Below are 21,815 nucleotides of genomic sequence, written 5' to 3'. Positions count from 1 at the left end.
CATCAGAAAATTCAAAATATAGTTAAATGTTGGAATGCGGGGTCAACACTTGGGGGCGTTGTTTCGTGACGTCATTAGTGCCATTGCTGAAGTTGCACGGCGCGGCAGAAGGAAGCAAGGAAACATCCCATCTTACATTTTTTTAAAAGAGGAGCGCCAGGCGTCTGAAAGGGTATATTAGTAATTCATATTCTTGTACGCTTGCTTTGCAGTCTTCGTTGTGAAATTGAGGCGGTTGTGGTCCGTTTCTCAGTGCGATATTCTTTTCGTATTAATCCCGAGTTCATCGTATCGCACACTGGAGTAAGTTGTCATGTATGTATGATTTGTTTGTGATCTTTGTGTTGGCGTCTAATGATACAAGTATCAGATACTCTCTCACACCGGTATGTACATTTTACAACACTACATTTTTATCGGAATTGGGAAAAGTGTGTGTGAATTTTTGTGTGGTTGATTTTCTCAAAGAAATTGTTTTTGTTTTTTTATCCGCCATATTGTTTTGATCGCGTAAACATTGGTCACACGTCAGGAGTACGACTGGTAAATGTACGGAAATTTCTCACTGTAGTCGTAATTTTTTTTTAGGTTGTTTTATGATTGTCGCAAACGTTGGTATATTTGTGTGATGGTGTTTTCAGTTTGTATAAGTACATGAGCCAAATTCATTGACGAAAAATTGTATGTATGATTAAGAGTGTCAGAGGTCAGAATGTGTTGTGTCAGAGGTCAGAATGTGTTGTGTCGGTATACGGTTGATCGAATGGAGTTAACCAGTGGAAACCTGGAATACTGGATGAAGTATATTATCCCGGACTTTTTATGTCATCGGTGGTTTTATAATGGAACACGTGAACTTTCCCGCTGAAGGTGATGGACTAAGACATTACATCTCTGTTTATTTTGCCTTTGAACACATGCACCAAGGAAAAATGAACAGACTGAGACTTAACCAATATGAAGGCAGTGTTACAATCGATGGTGGATAAAATAAAATAATTGTGAAATGTTATCAAATATGAAGATCTGATGAGTGATTGCTGCAAGTAAGGATGAACAATGGACAGTCGGTAAAATAATGCTGTGATGGAATATCTCTATGAAGATGAACCAATGGTCAAATTATGGTGCAACTGCTGTGGAGGGAAGGTGCATGTGTTCAACTAAATTGATTAAAATAAAAAAAAAATGGGGGAAACATTACAGAATTAGCTTGTTTCTCGGTAATTTCTACATGAACTGGAGAGGAAACCTTTCTTCTGTCAGCACATGTCAACAATTTCTTGTTTCTACAACACTTTTAGTGTATATATATTTTGGCGTATTGATTGAAGATATCTTTTATGATTAAATATTGGACCATAATATCCATTAGGAGTGTCGAAGAAAGCTGCTGGTTACACTAATCAAGGTATGTTATTGCATTTCATATACATTGTCAGGGCTCAAAATTAATGGTACCGTCAGTAGTTCCATGTTCACAGACTACATTTGTACCAATTAATGGTACTGTCAGTAGTTCTATGTTTACAGACTACATTTGTACCAATTAATGGTACTGTCAGTAGTTCCATGTTTACAGACTACATTTGTACCAATTAATGGTACTGTCAGTAGTTCCATGTTTACAGACTACATTTGTACCAATTAATGGTACTGTCAGTAGTTCCATGTTTACAGACTACATTTGTACCAATACGCCGTATTCCGGTTATCGAAGAAGCCCCGAAAAGATAAAAGATATGATTGTTTGGCCACTAGGGGCGCTGTTTTAGAACCGGAAGTGAGGGCCAGAATTGTAGAGCATAGAGTCTATAGGCATCGTAACCACTGACTAAAGATTTTCTGTCATTCCCCGTAACTTTACGCTATAATATTGCATTATCGCCCATCAAATAACGAAATAGCAAATTAACCTCTTGTTCTCCTAATATTTCGCGTAAGTTTGGCTCTGCAATTCGACCGTGAGGAAAACCCAAAAGTAGCAACATTTTGAAACGGGTAGTACACTGACATCTCACTCACGTTTTCAGTGTGACCTCGTCCATTTGCGTTACCGTTGGAGAAATTGTAGCGATTGCTTCCAGTCAAACATCGGAACGGAAAAAGGTACAAAAACAGAGGAAAGAACCCTCAAAATCACAATATACGCTACAGTTATTGCAGCTTGTATAAAACCAATCTGATTAAAATCCGATGTAGATGTCGGCTAATCGTTCATTGCTATTTTACTTTCGTTATTGTGCCTGAATTGACCTTCGTGGTACATGTTTGATCGCCTCCTCTACCGATCAGGACAAAAACGTAAACATGTACCACGAAGGTCAATTCAGGCAAAATAACGAAGGTAAAATAGCAATGAACGATCAGCCGACATCTACATCGGATTTTAATCAGATCGGTATAAGACATGGTATGATGAGTGAACCACGTAAACGTTACATGGAAGGCCGATTCATTGAAGGGGTGGGCGGTGTGGTACATCAATCATAATAACAATATTTATGATTCGTTGCCGACTTCAATGGGGTTTTTTATACACTGATGGTCCTGAATAAAGAATAGCAAGCTAATCAAAGTGTGATAGTAAAGATGAGTATATCAATACAAATATGTTTATGCCAACTTATAACCAGTACATGAAATGTTTTTTTCCGGACAAAGTTTTATGATTTCACCCGTGGTGCTACACCACTGTTCTAATAAACAAGAAAGGCCTAAGTATGCGGCGACATCAGTTACAATATAAACATGTGGCTTGGTAATTGTCGACCGAACTCTCAATATTGCAATGACTGTAGCTGGAAGCTGTTCAATCTGATTAAAATCCGATGTAGATGTCGGCTAATCGTTCATTGCTATTTTACCTTCGTTATTTTGCCTGATATTATTTTCTTGGTACATGTTTACATTTTTTAGCCTGATCGTAGAGGAGGCGATCAGGCAAGCTAAAAAATGTAAACATGTACCAAGAAGGTCAATTCAGGCAAAATAACGAAGGTAAAATAGCAATGAACGATCAGCCAACATCTACATCGGATTTTAATCAGATTGGAAGCTGTTGTCAGATTTGTAATTTTCTAATCGTTCTTATGTCAAGCAACAGACACCAGTAAGGTAAAGAAATATGTTTATCATGTCTACATCGGGTATATTTCGAAGGTCCTCCGTCCAACTTTCAATGTTTCTGCTGTCGATTAGTTCTATCTTTTGATGTTTGACATCCACTATTCGTCTCCTCTTCCGTTCTCTCAGAAAATTATCATTTTCTAGTGTTTCAAGACCAAGGTTGACAGCATTTCTGGCGATATCTAGTAGATTTAGAAGTAGTAATTTTCCACTCTTTTATGAATGCACGGAGTTCTTTTACACCCATTTTGTTGACAGCTTCATACATCGCCATACTATTAGATGCCATGACGAAAATTCTGGCCCTCACTTTGTCAGATATGGTGCGCCCTCTCGCGATACTTTCCTGCGAAACAACCGGAAGTTCGATAACCGGAATACGCCGTATTAATGGTACTGTCAGTAGTTCCATGTTCACAGACTACATTTGTACCAATTAATGGTACTGTCAGTAGTTCTATGTTTACAGACTACATTTGTACCAATTAATGGTACTGTCAGTAGTTCCATGTTTACAGACTACATTTGTACCAATTAATGGTACTGTCAGTAGTTCCATGTTTACAGACTACATTTGTACCAATTAATGGTACTGTCAGTAGTTCCATGTTTACAGACTACATTTGTACCAATTAATGGTACTGTCAGTAGTTCCATGTTTACAGACTACATTTGTACCAATTAATGGTACTGTCAGTAGTTCCATGTTTACAGACTACATTTGTACCAATTAATGGTACTGTCAGTAATTCTATGTTTACAGACTACATTTGTACCAATTAATGGTACTGTCAGTAGTTCTATGTTTACAGACTACATTTGTACCAATTAATGGTACTGTCAGTAGTTCTATGTTCACAGACTACATTTGTACCAATTAATGGTACTGTCAGTAGTTCTATGTTTACAGACTACATTTGTACCAATTAATAGTACTGTCAGTAGTTCCATGTTTACAGACTACATTTGTACCAATTAATAGTACTGTCAGTAGTTCCATGTTTACAGACTACATTTGTACCAATTAATGGTACTGTCAGTAGTTCCATGTTTACAGACTACATTTGTACCAATCAATGGTACTGTCAGTAGTTCTATGTTTACAGACTACATTTGTACCAATTAATAGTACTGTCAGTAGTTCCATGTTTACAGACTACATTTGTACCAATTAATGGTACTGTCAGTAGTTCTATGTTTACAGACTACATTTGTACCAATTAATAGTACTGTCAGTAGTTCCATGTTTACAGACTACATTTGTACCAATTAATGGTACTGTCAGTAGTTCCATGTTTACAGACTACATTTGTACCAATTAATGGTACTGTCAGTAGTTCCATGTTTACAGACTACATTTGTACCAATTAATGGTACTGTCAGTAGTTCTATGTTTACAGACTACATTTGTACCAATTAATGGTACTGTCAGTAGTTCTATGTTTACAGACTACATTTGTACCAATTAATGGTACTGTCAGTAGTTCTATGTTTACAGACTACATTTGTACCAATTAATGGTACTGTCAGTAGTTCTATGTTTACAGACTACATTTGTACCAATTAATGGTACCGTCAGTAGTTCTATGTTTACAGACTACATTTGTACCAATTAATGGTACTGTCAGTAGTTCTATGTTTACAGACTACATTTGTACCAATTAATGGTACTGTCAGTAGTTCTATGTTTACAGACTACATTTGTACCAATTAATGGTACTGTCAGTAGTTCCATGTTAACAGACTACATTTGTACCAATTAATGGTACCGTCAGTAGTTCTATGTTTACAGACTACATTTGTACCAATTAATGGTACCGTCAGTAGTTCTATGTTTACAGACTACATTTGTACCAATTAATGGTACTGTCAGTAGTTCCATGTTTACAGACTACATTTGTACCAATTAATGGTACTGTCAGTAGTTCCATGTTTACAGACTACATTTGTACCAATTAATGGTACTGTCAGTAGTTCCATGTTTACAGACTACATTTGTACCAATTAATGGTACTGTCAGTAGTTCCATGTTCACAGACTACATTTGTACCAATTAATGGTACTGTCAGTAGTTCCATCTTCACAGACTACATTTGTACCAATTAATAGTACTGTCAGTAGTTCTATGTTTACAGACTACATTTGTACCAATTAATGGTACTGTCAGTAGTTCTATGTTTACAGACTACATTTGTACCAATTAATGGTACTGTCAGTAGTTCCATGTTTACAGACTACATTTGTACCAATTAATGGTACTGTCAGTAGTTCCATGTTTACAGACTACATTTGTACCAATTAATGGTACTGTCAGTAGTTCCATCTTCACAGACTACATTTGTACCAATTCATGTGATGGGGCTACCAGAATTTGTAGCTGGTACATGTAGTCTGCTCAGGGTACCACTGATCGTGCATGGTTATGAAGATTTACGGACATTATTTTAATAACACACATGGAAGATTTACGGACATTATTTTAATAACATACATGTGACAATGACATGTACATGTATTTCCAATAGAAGAATTCTGTTTTCAGTTCAGGAATACATGGATGAGACTATTGGTCACCATCCTTGGGCTACATACATGTACCTTGGTACTAGCAAATAAAAAAGTGAAATTCAAGCCCTGATTATGTAACTTAGATTCATTCTTAATGTCATCACTTTATTTGCAGTAATGTCTAGGAATAAGCAAAATGAAATTTGATAATGCTCCTTTCTTCAACATTAATCAAAATCGTGGCACTCCTTACAGTGTACAGTGTATTTGGATTCTTAACTCATACAGTTTTTGTAGGTCAGTGTTTCAGAGTTTTTTACTTCCAGAAAACATGGAATATGCCACGTGTGCCATTTTCCATTTCTTTAAAATTCTTGCAACAAAGATCTTTACAATTACAGTGGAAGATCCTTCAAAAATGAAATTCCTTAATTTTGCCACATAAATCTCTATGGCTGTGATAAAGCAAGAACTGTCAGAATGTAGTCATGTCCCTGAAAGTGGAGACCTACATGTACAAATGTACAAATGTAGTCAGTTCTATGATGTATCTCTATGCCATAACACAGAATTTAGTCAGGTCTATGGTGTATCTCTATGCCATAACACAGAATGTAGTCAGGTCTATGGTGTATCTCTATGCCATAACACAGAATGTAGTCAGGTCTATGGTGTATCTCTATGCCATAACACAGAATGTAGTCAGGTCTATGGTGTATCTCTATGCCATAAACACAGAATGTAGTCAGGTCTATAGTGTATCTCTATGCCATAACACAGAATGTAGTCAGGTCTATGGTGTATCTCTATGCCATAACACAGAATGTAGTCAGGTCTATGGTGTATCTCTATGCCATAAACACAGAATGTAGTCAGGTCTATAGTGTATCTCTATGCCATAACACAGAATGTAGTCAGGTCTATGGTGTATCTCTATGCCATAACACAGAATGTAGTCAGGTCTATGGTGTATCTCTATGCCATAACACAGAATGTAGTCAGGTCTATGGTGTATCTCTATGCCATAACACAGAATGTAGTCAGGTCTATGGTGTATCTCTATGCCATAACACAGAATGTAGTCAGGTCTATGGTGTATCTCTATGCCATAAACACAGAATGTAGTCAGGTCTACATGTATGGTTTATTTACATTTATGCCATAGCATAGAATGTAGTCGGGACCCTGAAACTTTCAGTGAAAGTGAAGACCTATCTCTGTGCCATGGCACAGAATGTAGTCAAGTCCCTGGAAGTGAAGACCTATCTCTATACCAATGCATGAAACTGAGTTTGACTTTTATTTTGTGTAGATACTTGTTTGAAATACTGCAACAACAAAAGGATTAGAGAAGAGGAGAGGAGAAAGTGAAAGTGGTTGAATTACCACTTTATCAAGACAACATACGCACTGGCCACCTTATCAAGACAAGACAAGTACTACTTGGTGAAGACATAGGACTGTAACAGTCAAAAACTATGGCTAAACAAGGAGATGATTGCTACTTCTTTTACTATTCCACATGTGCCAAGGTAAGTACAGTGTAATTGTATTCACTTAAGAAACGTGTGTATCTATTGCATAATCTGCATGTACATGTATGTTAATTTAAAGGGAAGGTCCAACCAAATGCATGCATACAAAATGTACAGTGTCAGCCACACATATAATACATGTATACAGTGTCACTCACATATAATACATGTATACAGTGTCAGCCACACATATGATATATGTATACAGTGTCAGCCACATATAATACATGTATACAGTGTCAGCCACACATATAATACATGTATAGTGTCAGCCACACATATAATACATGTATACAGTGTCAGCCACACATATAATACATGTATACAGTGTAACACATATAATACATGTATACAGTGTCAGCCACACATATAATACATGTATACAGTGTCAGCCACACATATAATACATGTATACAGTGTCACTCACATATAATACATGTATACAGTGTCAGCCACACATATAATACATGTATACAGTGTCAGCCACACATATAATACATTTATAGTGTCAGCCACACATATAATACATGTATACAGTGTCACACATATAATACATGTATACAGTGTCAACCACACATATAATACATGTATACAGTGTCACACATATAATACATGTATACAGTGTCAGCCACACATATAATACATGTATACAGTGTCACTCACATATAATACATGTATACAGTGTCAGCCACACATATAATACATGTATACAGTGTCAGCCACACATATAATACATGTATACAGTGTCACTCACATATAATACATGTATACAGTGTCAGCCACACATATAATACATGTATACAGTGTCAGCCACACATATAATACAGTAGTGTACATGTATACAGCGTAACACATATAATACATGTATACAGTGTCAGCCACACACATATAATACATGTATACAGTGTCAGCCACACATATAATACATGTATACAGTGTCACACATATAATACATGTATACAGTGTCAGCCACACATATAATACAGTCATGTATACAGTGTCACACATATAATACATGTATACAGTGTCAGTCACACATATAATACATGTATACAGTGTCAGCCACATATAATACATGTATACAGTGTCAGCCACACATATAATACATGTATACAGTGTCACACATATAATACATGTATACAGTGTCAGCCACACATATAATACATGTATACAGTGTAACACATATAATACATGTATACAGTGTCAGCCACACATATAATACATGTATACAGTGTCAGCCACACATATAATACATGTATACAGTGTCACTCACATATAATACATGTATACAGTGTCAGCCACACATATAATACATGTATACAGTGTCAGCCACACATATAATACATTTATAGTGTCAGCCACACATATAATACATGTATACAGTGTCACACATATAATACATGTATACAGTGTCAACCACACATATAATACATGTATACAGTGTCACACATATAATACATGTATACAGTGTCAGCCACACATATAATACATGTATACAGTGTCACTCACATATAATACATGTATACAGTGTCAGCCACACATATAATACATGTATACAGTGTCAGCCACACATATAATACAGTAGTGTACATGTATACAGCGTAACACATATAATACATGTATACAGTGTCAGCCACACACATATAATACATGTATACAGTGTCAGCCACACATATAATACATGTATACAGTGTCACACATATAATACATGTATACAGTGTCAGCCACACATATAATACAGTCATGTATACAGTGTCACACATATAATACATGTATACAGTGTCAGTCACACATATAATACATGTATACAGCGTCAGCCACACATATGATACATGTATACAGTGTCAGCCACACATATAATACATGTATACAGCGTCAGCCACACATATGATACATGTATACAGTGTCAGCCACACATATAATACATGTATACAGTGTCAGCCACACATATAATACATGTATAGTGTCAGCCACACATATAATACATGTATACAGTGTCAGCCACACATATAATACATGTATACAGTGTCAGCCACACATATAATACATGTATACAGTGTCAGCCACACATATAATACATGTATACAGTGTCAGCCACACATATAATACATGTATACAGTGTCAGCCACACATATAATACATGTATACAGTGTCAGCCACACATATAATACATGTATACAGTGTCAGCCACACATATAATACATGTATACAGTGTCAGCCACACATATAATACATGTATACAGTGTCAGCCACACATATAATACATGTATACAGTGTCACACATATAATACATGTATAGTGTCAGCCACACACATAATACATGTATACCATGTCACACATATAATACATGTATACAGTGTCAGCCACACATATAATACATGTATACAGTGTCACTCACATATAATACATGTATACAGTGTCAGCCACACATATAATACATGTATACAGTGTAACACATATAATACATGTATACAGTGTCAGCCACACATATAATACATGTATACAGTGTCAGTCACACATATAATACATGTATACAGTGTCAGCCACACATATAATACATGTATACAGTGTAACACATATAATTCATGTATACAGTGTCAGCCACACATATAATACATGCATACAGTGTCAGCCACACATATAATACATGTATACTGTGTCAACCACACATATAATACATGCATACAGTGTCAGCCACACATATAATACATGTATACAGTGTAACACATATAATTCATGTATACAGTGTCAGCCACACATATAATACATGCATACAGTGTCAGCCACACATATAATACATGTATACAGTGTCAGCCACACATATAATACATGTATACAGTGTAACACATATAATTCATGTATACAGTGTCAGCCACACATATAATACATGCATACAGTGTCAGCCACACATATAATACATGTATACTGTGTCAACCACACATATAATACATGCATACAGTGTCAGCCACACATATAATACATGTATACAGTGTCAGCCACACATATAATACATGTATAGTGTCAGCCACACATATAATACATGTATACAGTGTCAACCACACATATAATACATGTATACAGTGTCACTCACATATAATACATGTATACAGTGTCAGCCACACATATAATACATGTATACAGTGTCAGCCACACATATAATACATGTATACAGTGTCACACATATAATACATGTATACAGTGTCAACCACACATATAATACATGTATACAGTGTCACACATATAATACATGTATACAGTGTCAGCCACACATATAATACATGTATACAGTGTCAGCCACACATATAATACATGTATACAGTGTCAGCCACACATATAATACATGTATACAGTGTCACTCACATATTATACATGTATACAGTGTCAACCACACATATAATACATGTATACAGTGTCACTCACATATAATACATGTATACAGTGTCAACCACACACATATAATACATGTACATGTATACAGTATCAACCACACACATATAATACATGTTTACAATGTTGTGACTGGAATGGTTACATAAGTAGAAACAATGACACATCTTTCAGTTTCTTTGTTTTGGATACATATATTACAATCATTCATGTTCTCAGGGTGATATGTGTCCATTTCGTCATTGTGAAGAAGCCCTTGGTAATGAGATCATGTGTACTCTGTGGAAGGCAGGGAGCTGTTATCGAGATGTTTGCAAATTCAGACACATGGAACCAAATGTAAGTATTTCCAGCTTAGAGTAGACTATGGATACATTCCTACTACTGTCAGGTATCAACATTTGATGTACTCATATGTGTACTCCTTTGCAAACTGTTTTTTGTAATTTTGTAATTTTGTAATGAGGTGGTCTGTATTGAGCTTGTTCCTCATGATCTAACTTGTCTGTGGAGAAAAAAAAATGTGTTTATTAATTATTTCGATTCTCACAGATTCACACACCTGTTTAAAGTTCTCTCCTGAGTTTTGTATGTGTAGTGACAATTGTTCCTGTTTATGACTGTTACTAACTGCTATACATCTACATATATATTCCTAGTTGCTAGATCTAAGTTGTGGGAATTACTCCAGACATGTTTGTTAATCTCCCACACCCCCTACCGATATTCCTAGTTGCTATATCTAAGTTGTGGGAATTACTCCAGACATGTTTGTTAATCTCCCACACCCCCTACCGATATTCCTAGTTGCTATATCTAAGTTGTGGGAATTACTCCAGACATGTTTGTTAATCTCCCACACCCCCTACCGATATTCATAGTTGCTAGATCTAAGTTGTGGGAATTACGCCAGACATGTTTGTTAATCTCCCACACCCCCTACCGATATTCCTAGTTGCTATATCTAAGTTGTGGGAATTACTCCAGACATGTTTGTTAATCTCCCACACCCCCTACCGGTAGACATGTTTGTTAATCTCCCACACCCCCTACCGGTAGACATGTTTGTTAATCTCCCACACCCCCTACCGGTAGACATGTTTGTTAATCTCCCACACCCCCTACCGGTAGACATGTTTGTTAATCTCCCACACCCCCTACCGGTAGACATGTTTGTTAATCTCCCACACCCCCCTACCGATATTCCTAGTTGCTATATCCAAGTTGTGGGAATTACTCCGGACATGTTTGTTAATCTCCCACACCCCCTACCGATATTCCTTTGTCTACGCTACTTTTTAATAAAAAACATCACCACAGGAAATCTAAATCTCATAGTTCCATTATCATACCCCCGTATTTTCCTGTGTTAACTTACAGACTTATTTTGCTAGATGTTACTGATAGGTCAGTGGCAGTGTCAATCAACTTATGTGGATGCTAAAAATCAATATTAATTAAACAGCTATAACACAAAGAGAGTCAGACTCAATTGAAGTGTCTACTCCATACATGTATGTATATGATCTCAGACAAGGAGAAGAACAGACTAGTATTAGTAACACCAATTGTATTAGGTGTGAATGAGGCTCTTAATTCCTCTTCCTACTGTCACTATCTTCCTTCAAGCATGTCTTTGTTTTAAACTCTCTGATGACTGCTGAACTTTTTGCAAAGTGATACTTCGGGTCTAAGCTCTTTAGTAAATTGCATTTTTTTAGCTCCGCTGTCTGAGAAAGCTGAGGGGAGCTTAAGGGTTGGGTTGATTCTCTGTCGTCATCCGTCTTCTGTTCATCACCTTTTTAGTCGACTTATGGATTGGGCTCCATCTGTCCGTCCGTCCATCCGTCCACAGCCGTTTCTTTGAGATGCCTGGCAGCCATTTTGTTTGCGAATTTTCCATGTCCAAAGCCATAACTCAGACATGCGTGAACAGATCTCATTCAAAGTTGGTATTAGGACAGTGTTCTATGACATACATGTGCATATTCATTGTTGTCAAGATACGATCCTATATGGCCGCCTAGCAGCCATTTTGTTTGCGAATTTTCTATGTCCAAAGCCATAACTCAGACATGCTTGAACAGATCTCATTCAAAGTTGGTATTAAGACAGTGTTCTATGACATACATGTGCATATTCATTGTTGTCGTGATACGATCCAATATGGCTGCCTGGCAGCCATTTTGTTTGCGAATTTTCCATGTCCAAAGCCATAACTCAGACATGCTTGAACAGATCTCATTCACAGTTGGTATTAGGACAGTGTTCTGTGACATACATGTGCATATCCATTTTCGTCGTGATACAATCCGATATGGCTGCCTGGCAGCCATTTTGTTGGCGCAGTTTTCGTGTTCCTTGAAACCCAATCATAGTGGGGTCTATGTCATTCTCAATGACTTGTTTGGAAACTATTTCTAGTAATCTGACAATATTTAGTTTGGAAACCAATTCTAGTAATCTGACAATATTTAGTTTGGAAACCAATTCTAATAATCTGACAATATTTAGTTTGGAAACCAATTCTAGTAATCTAACAATATTTAGTTTCGAAACCAATTCTAGTAATCTAACAATATTTAGTTTGGAAACCAATTCTAGTAATCTGACAATATTTAGTTTGGAAACCAATTCTAGTAATCTGACAATATTTAGTTTGGAAACCAATTCTAGTAATCTGACAATATTTAGTTTGGAAACCAATTCTAATAATCTAACAATATTTAGTTTGGAAACCAATTCTAGTTATCTAACAATATTTAGTTTGGAAACCAATTCTAGTAATCTAACAATATTTAGTTTAGAAACCAATTCTAGTAATCTAACAATATTTAATTTGGAAACCAATTCTAGTAATCTAACAATATTTAGTTTAGAAACCAATTCTAGTAATCTGACAATATTTAGTTTGGAAACCAATTCTAGTAATCTGACAATATTTAGTTTGGAAACCAATTCTAGTAATCTAACAATATTTAGTTTGGAAACCAATTCTAGTAATCTAACAATATTTAGTTTGGAAACCAATTCTAGTAATCTGACAATATTTAGTTTGGAAACCAATTCTAGTAATCTAACAATATTTAGTTTGGAAACCAATTCTAGTAATCTAACAATATTTAGTTTGGAAACCAATTCTAGTAATCTAACAATATTTAGTTTGGAAACCAATTCTAGTATTATTAAATCTAACAATATTTAGTTTGGAAACCAATTCTAGTAATCTAACAATATGTAGTTCGTTAAATGGTAGATTAAATCAGCTGTGACAATTTTTTGTAAATCTTGGCTAAATAATGAACAGGGGAAATATGTGCATTTATTTTATGAATTACTCACACAGAATGTAGTATGTACATGTAAAGTGTCTTGGGAAGTTTGTCTTGAATGTTCCAGTTGGTGACATTTGCTCAGAATAAAACTAATTTGTTAAAAGTTGAATGACATTGTTATTGAATGACAACTAAAATGGTTCAAAACCTCCCTCCCCCTCCCACCCCTCTCCAACTTAAATACTTGACTTTATCCTTCAACAAGCTCACAGTAAGGTAGGTCAGAGGTTAAACTTAGCATAATCTGTTGTGTTTTTTCTTTCATACAGAAAAACCGTGCAATAATACCATGTTACTGGGAGTCCCAGCCTGGAGGATGTCAGAAACCACACTGTGTCTTTAAACATTCTAATACTAGATTTTTTGGTCCTGGTACAATACCACCCACAATGCACTCTCCTGGTGACAACACCACTGAAGGTAAGAATAGAAATATTATAAGCAAGATTCTTTGCTATTGTGTATATATTTGTAAAAGTGTAATTTCAGGGAACCTACAGTGTATCACCTAGCAACCAGTACGTCATAGTACATTTTGTATGCGATGACCTTAACCTATGAATTATATGTATATCAATCAACATACATGTACAATCATAAATCCATAATGCAGTTGGAATTGGTAAATACCATTAGGCTGTGCAAATTAAATTCTGTGTTTGATGTCAGCGCGTGCCTAGGTTTGAGAGATGGGGAGAAAACAAACAAAAATGTAAATCAGGTCAAACAGGGTCAAAAGGTAGATTTTACTGCAATGCTCAGAATAATTCTATCATTTTCAATATTATGCGTAAAACTGTTAAAAGTCAGTTTGCATTCCTCTACAAGCAATTGTTGTTTGTTTGTTTGTTTGTTTTTTTTTGGGGGGGGGGGGGGGCATGATCGACTGGGTGATCGACTCCATAATGGTAATGCATCTTTCATGACCCATGACCTTAGAAGACGTTCTTTGTTCATTGCGCATGTACAATAAATAAAATTATCAGAGCTTCAGGCAGCATATACGATGTTTGTTACAAGCTTCAATTGTGCTACATGAATGTTATGAATGTGTACAAAATGACTCAAAAGGAACAGTGATAGCTGATCATTTCAATAATTTCAATGTTGGAATGTTTGAATGTAAGTTTGTCGGTGTCAACATTTTGGATTTTTGTGAGATCTTGCTACAACCCTAATAAGTTACAGAAGACGTGTTATGTATACTCTACTGCAAGGTCAACCAAGACAGTGTTAATTTTGTACACACCCATGGCATGTTAGCAATGTTTAAAGTATCGCTTTCTACAGTAAATCCCAAAGGAGTACTGTGAGTGTCTGGATTATAATAACAAGTTCACAGTGAAGACAAATCTTTCATAGAAATAGTGATTTTCACTCAATGACATTTAAAAATGATAATTCCTCTAGCACAGTGCTGCACACTCGTGACAATCGCCCAAGTGTTTACATAAGTTAATACTAAAATTCAAATAGGATAACTTGAAAAAATTACTAAGGATATCAATGCCACTTTGTTAGTATGAATGTAAGGATTCCTGATAAAATCATACAATAGTTCATGGCAAAGTTATGTAATGACTGTAATAATTTTTATGATAATAATCATTTACTGCACCTCCAGAGACATATAATGTTTGGGAATATGGTTGAAAAATTGTTTTAAAAACATGAACAATAGCGATAAAAAACAAGCTGATATTAATTTGTTCAAAGATGAAATTAACAAATCTATATATCTATAATTTTTGAACATGACTACATTGGTTGTTATAGGTTTGGTAGGTAAGACCACTTACTTTAAAATGGCAAACTGATATGAAGTGAATGACCACTGAGCCACAGGTACATGCTATAATAGCCAACTGTTCAAAACAAATTGAGCAGGTAGAAATTTGGTTGGGCATATAATTTTCAAAGTTGCCTGCCCAATGAACAGGTGGGTTAAAAAATTAATTTTGACGCCTGCTGTAGTTCACAAAGACAAGGCTGGCCTGATAGGCTAATAAAAATATTCTTTGCATTCTGCATAAAATTGTTCTTTGTGTATAATTTCATTTTCCACATTTACCTGGTTAGTTGTAACACTGTAGGAACTGTACATGTAGTGCAGTGCAGTGTTCTCCCCAGGATTTTGTCACAAGAGGGGGGAATTGTTGCTGAGCGGAGCGAAGCACTGCGTGCGCTGTGCGCACGCTGGGGGGTGGTCAGGAGGGTGGTGTCCCCCCTCCTGCCTAGGAGCTTTTGCAATTTGCATCTTGAAATGGTGGCTTTTGGTGGCACTTTATTTAGCCATTTTAACCCACTTTAATCATGTGAATTTCAACACAACTGAAGTGTCAAAGTGAGTTTTGATATCTTAATGTTGAAATAGTGACAGAATTTAGCCAAATTTACCTGTGTCAAAAAAATAGTTTTTTAATAGTTTGTCCTAAATAGTTACTCAAATAGCTTTTTTAACACAAATGCTGAAAGAGTGTAACAAAACAAAATCTTCAACTTTCTGTAAAAAATTGCAGCAAATTTCAAGATGTTTCAGGACAGTTGTAGTGTTTACTACAAAACGAAATCCATTTTCAAGAGCTTCATTGCATCATCACCATACCACTACCAAAACAAACAAACGTCAAACACATAAGGGTGAAGATAACTTTGCCTTTATGCATAACAGCTGAGTAACTTGTCTCACTTCTGTGAGAATTCTCCTGTCTTTGTAATTTCCCCATTGGTGACTGCTTGTTCAAAGTAAACAGTGTCAGATTTAATCCATCTATTGATATTCCCATAGTGATTCAATTAGTCTACATGTACTGTTTTCTAGTTGACTTCTCATTAAATTTATCATTTAATTCCCGGACTTGAGAACTGTTCAGAATGACGGACCAGTATTTGCGGTGACGTAAAACCATGCGTATTATACCGTACGCAATGGAAATTAATTTTATGCATATTTGATCGAACGATCCGTATCCTATACGCAACGAATTTTGTTACATTTGCCATACCCCTCGACTGACGATCGTACTATACTGAGTGAGAGTCGATTGTTTTTATTTCGATACATAATATTATTATAGACCACTAACGAACTTGTACCCTGGCCCTGTTACAGTCAATGTAAAAAAGACGCAACACTAATGTTGCAATTTTTGTTGCCATTGTTGTGTCTAACTGGAAAATTAATAGTACATGCCAAACACAGCTGCACATGTTCAAATGGACACTCAATACGTCACGCTCCCACGTCAAAAAAAACTCACACTGTAAGACATGCCTAGCCATGATATAGTTCTCTTCAGCATGTTCAGTTTTTTTTACGAAAACAAAAATAGTCAACAATACGGCATGGCAGTTTCAGTTAGCACAGGTCTTTTTTGAAAGAAGGCGAAACCGCTTCGTGTCACTATGGGTGGTAATGAAGTCAATCAAAAGAAAATGAAATAAAACGAATCGCAATACATAGTTTTCAAGTGGGACAGGTATCCGACAAAACTTTCTGCTATGACGACTCACTAAGATTTTGAAAGGTCAAAGATTGTACTATGACGACACATGCAACGTCCGAACTATTAAACTAAAGGGAAGGGACAGAGGGGAACTTAGCGTTCAACTTCAATACTGACGTAGACACAGCGACACTGAAAATCATAGATTTTGTAGTACATTTAGTGTACACGTAAAAACAGACCGTTCCGAGACATTTGTCACGGCCCACCTATCCATGAACAATGGAATCGCCCACATTGACACCACGTGTTTATCTGTGTTGAGGCCATCGCATCTCACCCGATATCTCCGTAAGTTCGATGGTGGTTCGATGGGTACGAAAATATTAGCCCATTTTCGTTTCGATTACAATTCAATAAATAGTTAAGGAACTAGAATGTACCATTTTGTTCATTTTAGTGACATATTATTTAGTATCATCTAAGTAGTGTCAGTGAACAACACAAGCCTTTCAAAGTTTCGCATTTCATTTTGTTTTTGTACCGTAAACTCGAGACAGTGTGTGTTTACTTGCAAACAATCCCACGATCTGAGTTCAAGTTCGCCCTGAAAAGGGCCGACGTGTAAAATATACTGTGTACCTCCTGATCTTCATTGAGCTAAATGACGGAGGAAAGACATGTTGACTGTTTGAAAGCTATAGAATGAATGACAAGTTTGATGAAAGTATGCGTGAATGTGATTCGCACGAAGTTTGACATCAGTGAGAGTAGCCTCTTTACCGAGATATTTGACTTTCCAAAATGGCGACCATGAGATCGTAGCGAAACCGCGAGAGAAGTAAATCGTTTTGCCCCGTTTGTTGAAAAAATATTCAATTCATTTTTTTCCGTCAAAACTTACAAGGGGGCGCCAAGAATTTACAAGAGGGCGCGGCGCCCCTGTTACCTTGTTCAGGGAGAACACTGCAGTGTGTGCAGTCAACATTTAGTGACTCTGACTGTCAGGAACTGTACATGTAGTGCAGTGTGTGCAGTCAACATTTAGTGACTGTGACTGTCAGGAACTGTACATGTAGTGCAGTGTGTGCAGTCAACATTTAGTGACTGTGACTGTCAGGAACTGTACATGTAGTGCAGTGTGTGTGTTCAACATTTAGTGACTGTGACTGTCAGGAACTATATACATGTAGTGCAGTGTGTGCAGTCAACATTTAGTGACTGTGACTGTCAGGAACTGTACATGTAGTCCAGTGTGTGCGTTCAACATTTAGTGACTGTGACTGTCAGGAACTGTACATGTAGTGCAGTGTGTGCAGTCAACATTTAGTGACTGTGACTGTCAGGAACTGTACATGTAGTGCAGTGTGTGCAGTCAACATTTAGTGACTGTGACTCAGGAACTGTACATGTGGTGCAGTGTGTGCAGTCAACATTTAGTGACTGTGACTGTCAGGAACTATACATGTAGTGCAGTGTGTGCAGTCAACATTTAGTGACTCTGACTGTCAGGAACTGTACATGTAGTGCAGTGTGTGCGTTCAACATTTAGTGACTGTGACTGTCAGGAACTGTACATGTAGTGCAGTGTGTGCAGTCAATATTTAGTGACTGACTGTCAGGAACTGTACATGTAGTGCAGTGTGTGTGTTCAACATTTAGTGACTGTGACTGTCAGGAACTGTACATGTGGTGCAGTGTGTGTGTTCAACATTTAGTGACTGTGACTGTCAGGAACTGTACATGTACATGTACATGTAGTGCAGTGTGTGTAGTCAACATTTAGTGACTCTGACTGAGTACGTTGTTAGGTTTCACCCTGAGAAAGGGGGATTGAACACTGGTTGATTCTGTGACCCAACTTGATTGCCCAATATACCAAATACAGAGATTCAGTCTTAAATTAGTGCAATTATGTCATATTGTTAGTTTTAATAGCATTTAATGACTACAAGAGTGCAGGTAAGACATTGTTAATCACTCAAATTTTGCATATTTTGTAATATATAATTAGTTAGTCCCCGCGGACGAAGTCCGGAACGGGGACTTATGGATTGGGTTCCGTCTGTCCGTCCGTGCGTCCGTCCGTGCGTCCGTCCGTCCGTCCGTCCGCAGCCGTTTCTTGGAGATGCCTGTACCGATTTTTTACAAACTTGGTACAGGGGCAACATGCTATGGCATACATATGCACGTCAATTTGTTTTATGATACGATCCAATATGGCCGCCTAGCAGCCATTTTGTTTGCGAATTTTCCCTGTCTAAAGCCATAACTCAGACATGCTCACACAGATCTCATTCAGAGTTGGTATTAGGACAGTGTTCTATGGCATATATGTGCATATTCATTGTTGTCATGATACGATCCAATATGGCCGCCTGGCAGCCATTTTGTTTGTGAATTTTCCATGTCCAAAGCCATAACTTAGACATGCTTGAACAGATCTCATTCAAAGTTGGTATTAGGACAGTGTTCTATGACATACATGTGCATATCCATTTTCATTGTGATACGATCCAATATGGCTGCCTGGCAGCCATTTTGTTTGCAAATTTTCCATGTCCAAAGCCATAACTCAGACATGCTTGAACAGATCTCATTCAAAGTTGGTATTAGGACAGTGTTCTATGACATACATGTGCATATCCATTTTCATTGTGATACGATCCAATATGGCTGCCTGGCAGCCAATTTGTTTGTGAATTTTCCATGTCCAAAGCCATAACTCAGACATGCTTGAACAGATCTCATTCAAAGTTGGTATTAGGACAGTGTTCTATGACATACATTTGCATATCCATTTTCATATTGATATGATCCCCCATACCCGACCAATCCTTTATTATTGTAGGCATGTTCCATGTCCGACAAGCAGACACAACATATCTAAGTCTGTTTGATTTAGGTTCACAAGTGTTGTTGCGTGATCAGAGTAGTGCTAATTCCTTAAAACCCAATCATAGCGGGGACTATGTCATTCTCAATGGCTTGTTTGTTTTGTAAACCACCCTCCCTCTCAGGGTGATGTCAAACACAGAATTTAATTTGTGCAGCCTTATCAATGATTGCTAGGAAAAAAGTGCAGCTCGTGCTTTGGATTCAAATCAACTAAATGGTGAAGTGAATCATACAGGTTGTCTTTAGTGTAGTATTTGGATTCAAATGAACTAGTAAATGGTGAAGTGAATCATACAGGTTGTCTTTAGTGTAGTATTTAGATTCAAATGAACTAAATGGTGAAGTGAATCATACAGGTTGTCTTCAGTGTAGTATTTAGATTCAAATCAACTAAATGGTGAAGTGAATCATACAGGTTGTCTTTAGTGTAGTATTTAGATTCAAATGAACTAAATGGTGAAGTGAATCATACAGGTTGTCTTTAGTGTAGTATTTAGATTCAAATGAACTAAATGGTGAAGTGAATCATACAGGTTGTCTTTAATGTAGTATTTAGATTCAAATGAACTAAATGGTGAAGTGAATCATACAGGTTGTCTTTAGTGTAGTATTTAGATTCAAATGAACTAAATGGTGAAGTGAATCATACAGGTTGTCTTTAGTGTAGTATTTAGATTCAAATGAACTAAATGGTGAAGTGAATCATACAGGTTGTCTTTAGTGTAGTATTTAGATTCAAATCAACTAAATGGTGAAGTGAATCATACAGGTTGTCTTTAGTGTAGTATTTAGATTCAAATGAACTAAATGGTGAAGTGAATCATACAGGTTGTCTTTAGTGTAGTATTTAGATTCAAATCAACTAAATGGTGAAGTGAATCATACAGGTTGTCTTTAGTGTAGTATTTAGATTCAAATCAACTAAATGGTGAAGTGAATCATACAGGTTGTCTTTAGTGTAGTATTTAGATTCAAATCAACTAAATGGTGAAGTGAATCATACAGGTTGTCTTTAGTGTAGTATTTAGATTCAAATCAACTAAATGGTGAAGTGAATCATACAGGTTGTCTTTAGTGTAGTATTTAGATTCAAATGAACTAAATGGTGAAGTGAATCATACAGGTTGTCTTTAGTGCAGTATTTAGATTCAAATGAACTAAATGGTGAAGTGAATCATACAGGTTGTCTTTAGTGTAGTATTTAGATTCAAATCAACTAAATGGTGAAGTGAATCATACAGGTTGTCTTTAGTGTAGTATTTAGATTCAAATGAACTAAATGGTGAAGTGAATCATACAGGTTGTCTTTAGTGTAGTATTTGGATTCAAATGAACTAAATGGTGAAGTGAAACATACAGGTTGTCTTTAGTGTAGTATTTGGATTCAAATGAACTAAATGGTGAAGTGAATCATACATGTTGTCTTTAGTGTAGTATTTGGATTCAAATGAACTAAATGGTGAAGTGAATCATACAGGTTGTCTTTAGTGTAGTATTTAGATTCAAATGAACTAAATGGTGAAGTGAATCATACAGGTTGTCTTTAGTGTAGTATTTAGATTCAAATGAACTAAATG

The 21,815-nt window shown here is 36.4% G+C and overlaps 1 protein-coding gene across 3 annotated transcripts in view; it reads left to right on the top strand.

Annotated features, from left to right (window-relative positions):
• Positions 1–98: 98 nt before the first annotated feature.
• Positions 99–21,815, top strand: part of LOC144447983 (zinc finger CCCH domain-containing protein 11A-like) — a 71,441-nt gene continuing 49,724 nt past the window's right edge. The window contains exons 1-5 of one of the 3 annotated variants that reach the window (XM_078138118.1): positions 99–303; positions 1,305–1,411; positions 6,950–7,169; positions 10,779–10,898; positions 14,164–14,314. In XM_078138118.1, coding sequence (XP_077994244.1) covers positions 7,116–7,169; positions 10,779–10,898; positions 14,164–14,314 — 325 coding nt within the window. In that variant the 5' untranslated portion in view covers positions 99–303; positions 1,305–1,411; positions 6,950–7,115. Of the gene's footprint in view, positions 1,412–6,949; positions 7,170–10,778; positions 10,899–14,163; positions 14,315–21,815 lie in introns of all 3 variants that reach the window. The other 2 variants (XM_078138119.1, XM_078138120.1) reach the window with 2 other exon arrangements.

The sequence above is a fragment of the Glandiceps talaboti genome, chromosome 17 (assembly GCF_964340395.1).
Source record: "Glandiceps talaboti chromosome 17, keGlaTala1.1, whole genome shotgun sequence".
Taxonomy (NCBI): Eukaryota; Metazoa; Hemichordata; class Enteropneusta; family Spengelidae; genus Glandiceps; species Glandiceps talaboti.
The sequence above is the reverse complement of the archived record's forward strand: the minus strand, read 5'-3'. Positions and strand labels throughout refer to the sequence as shown.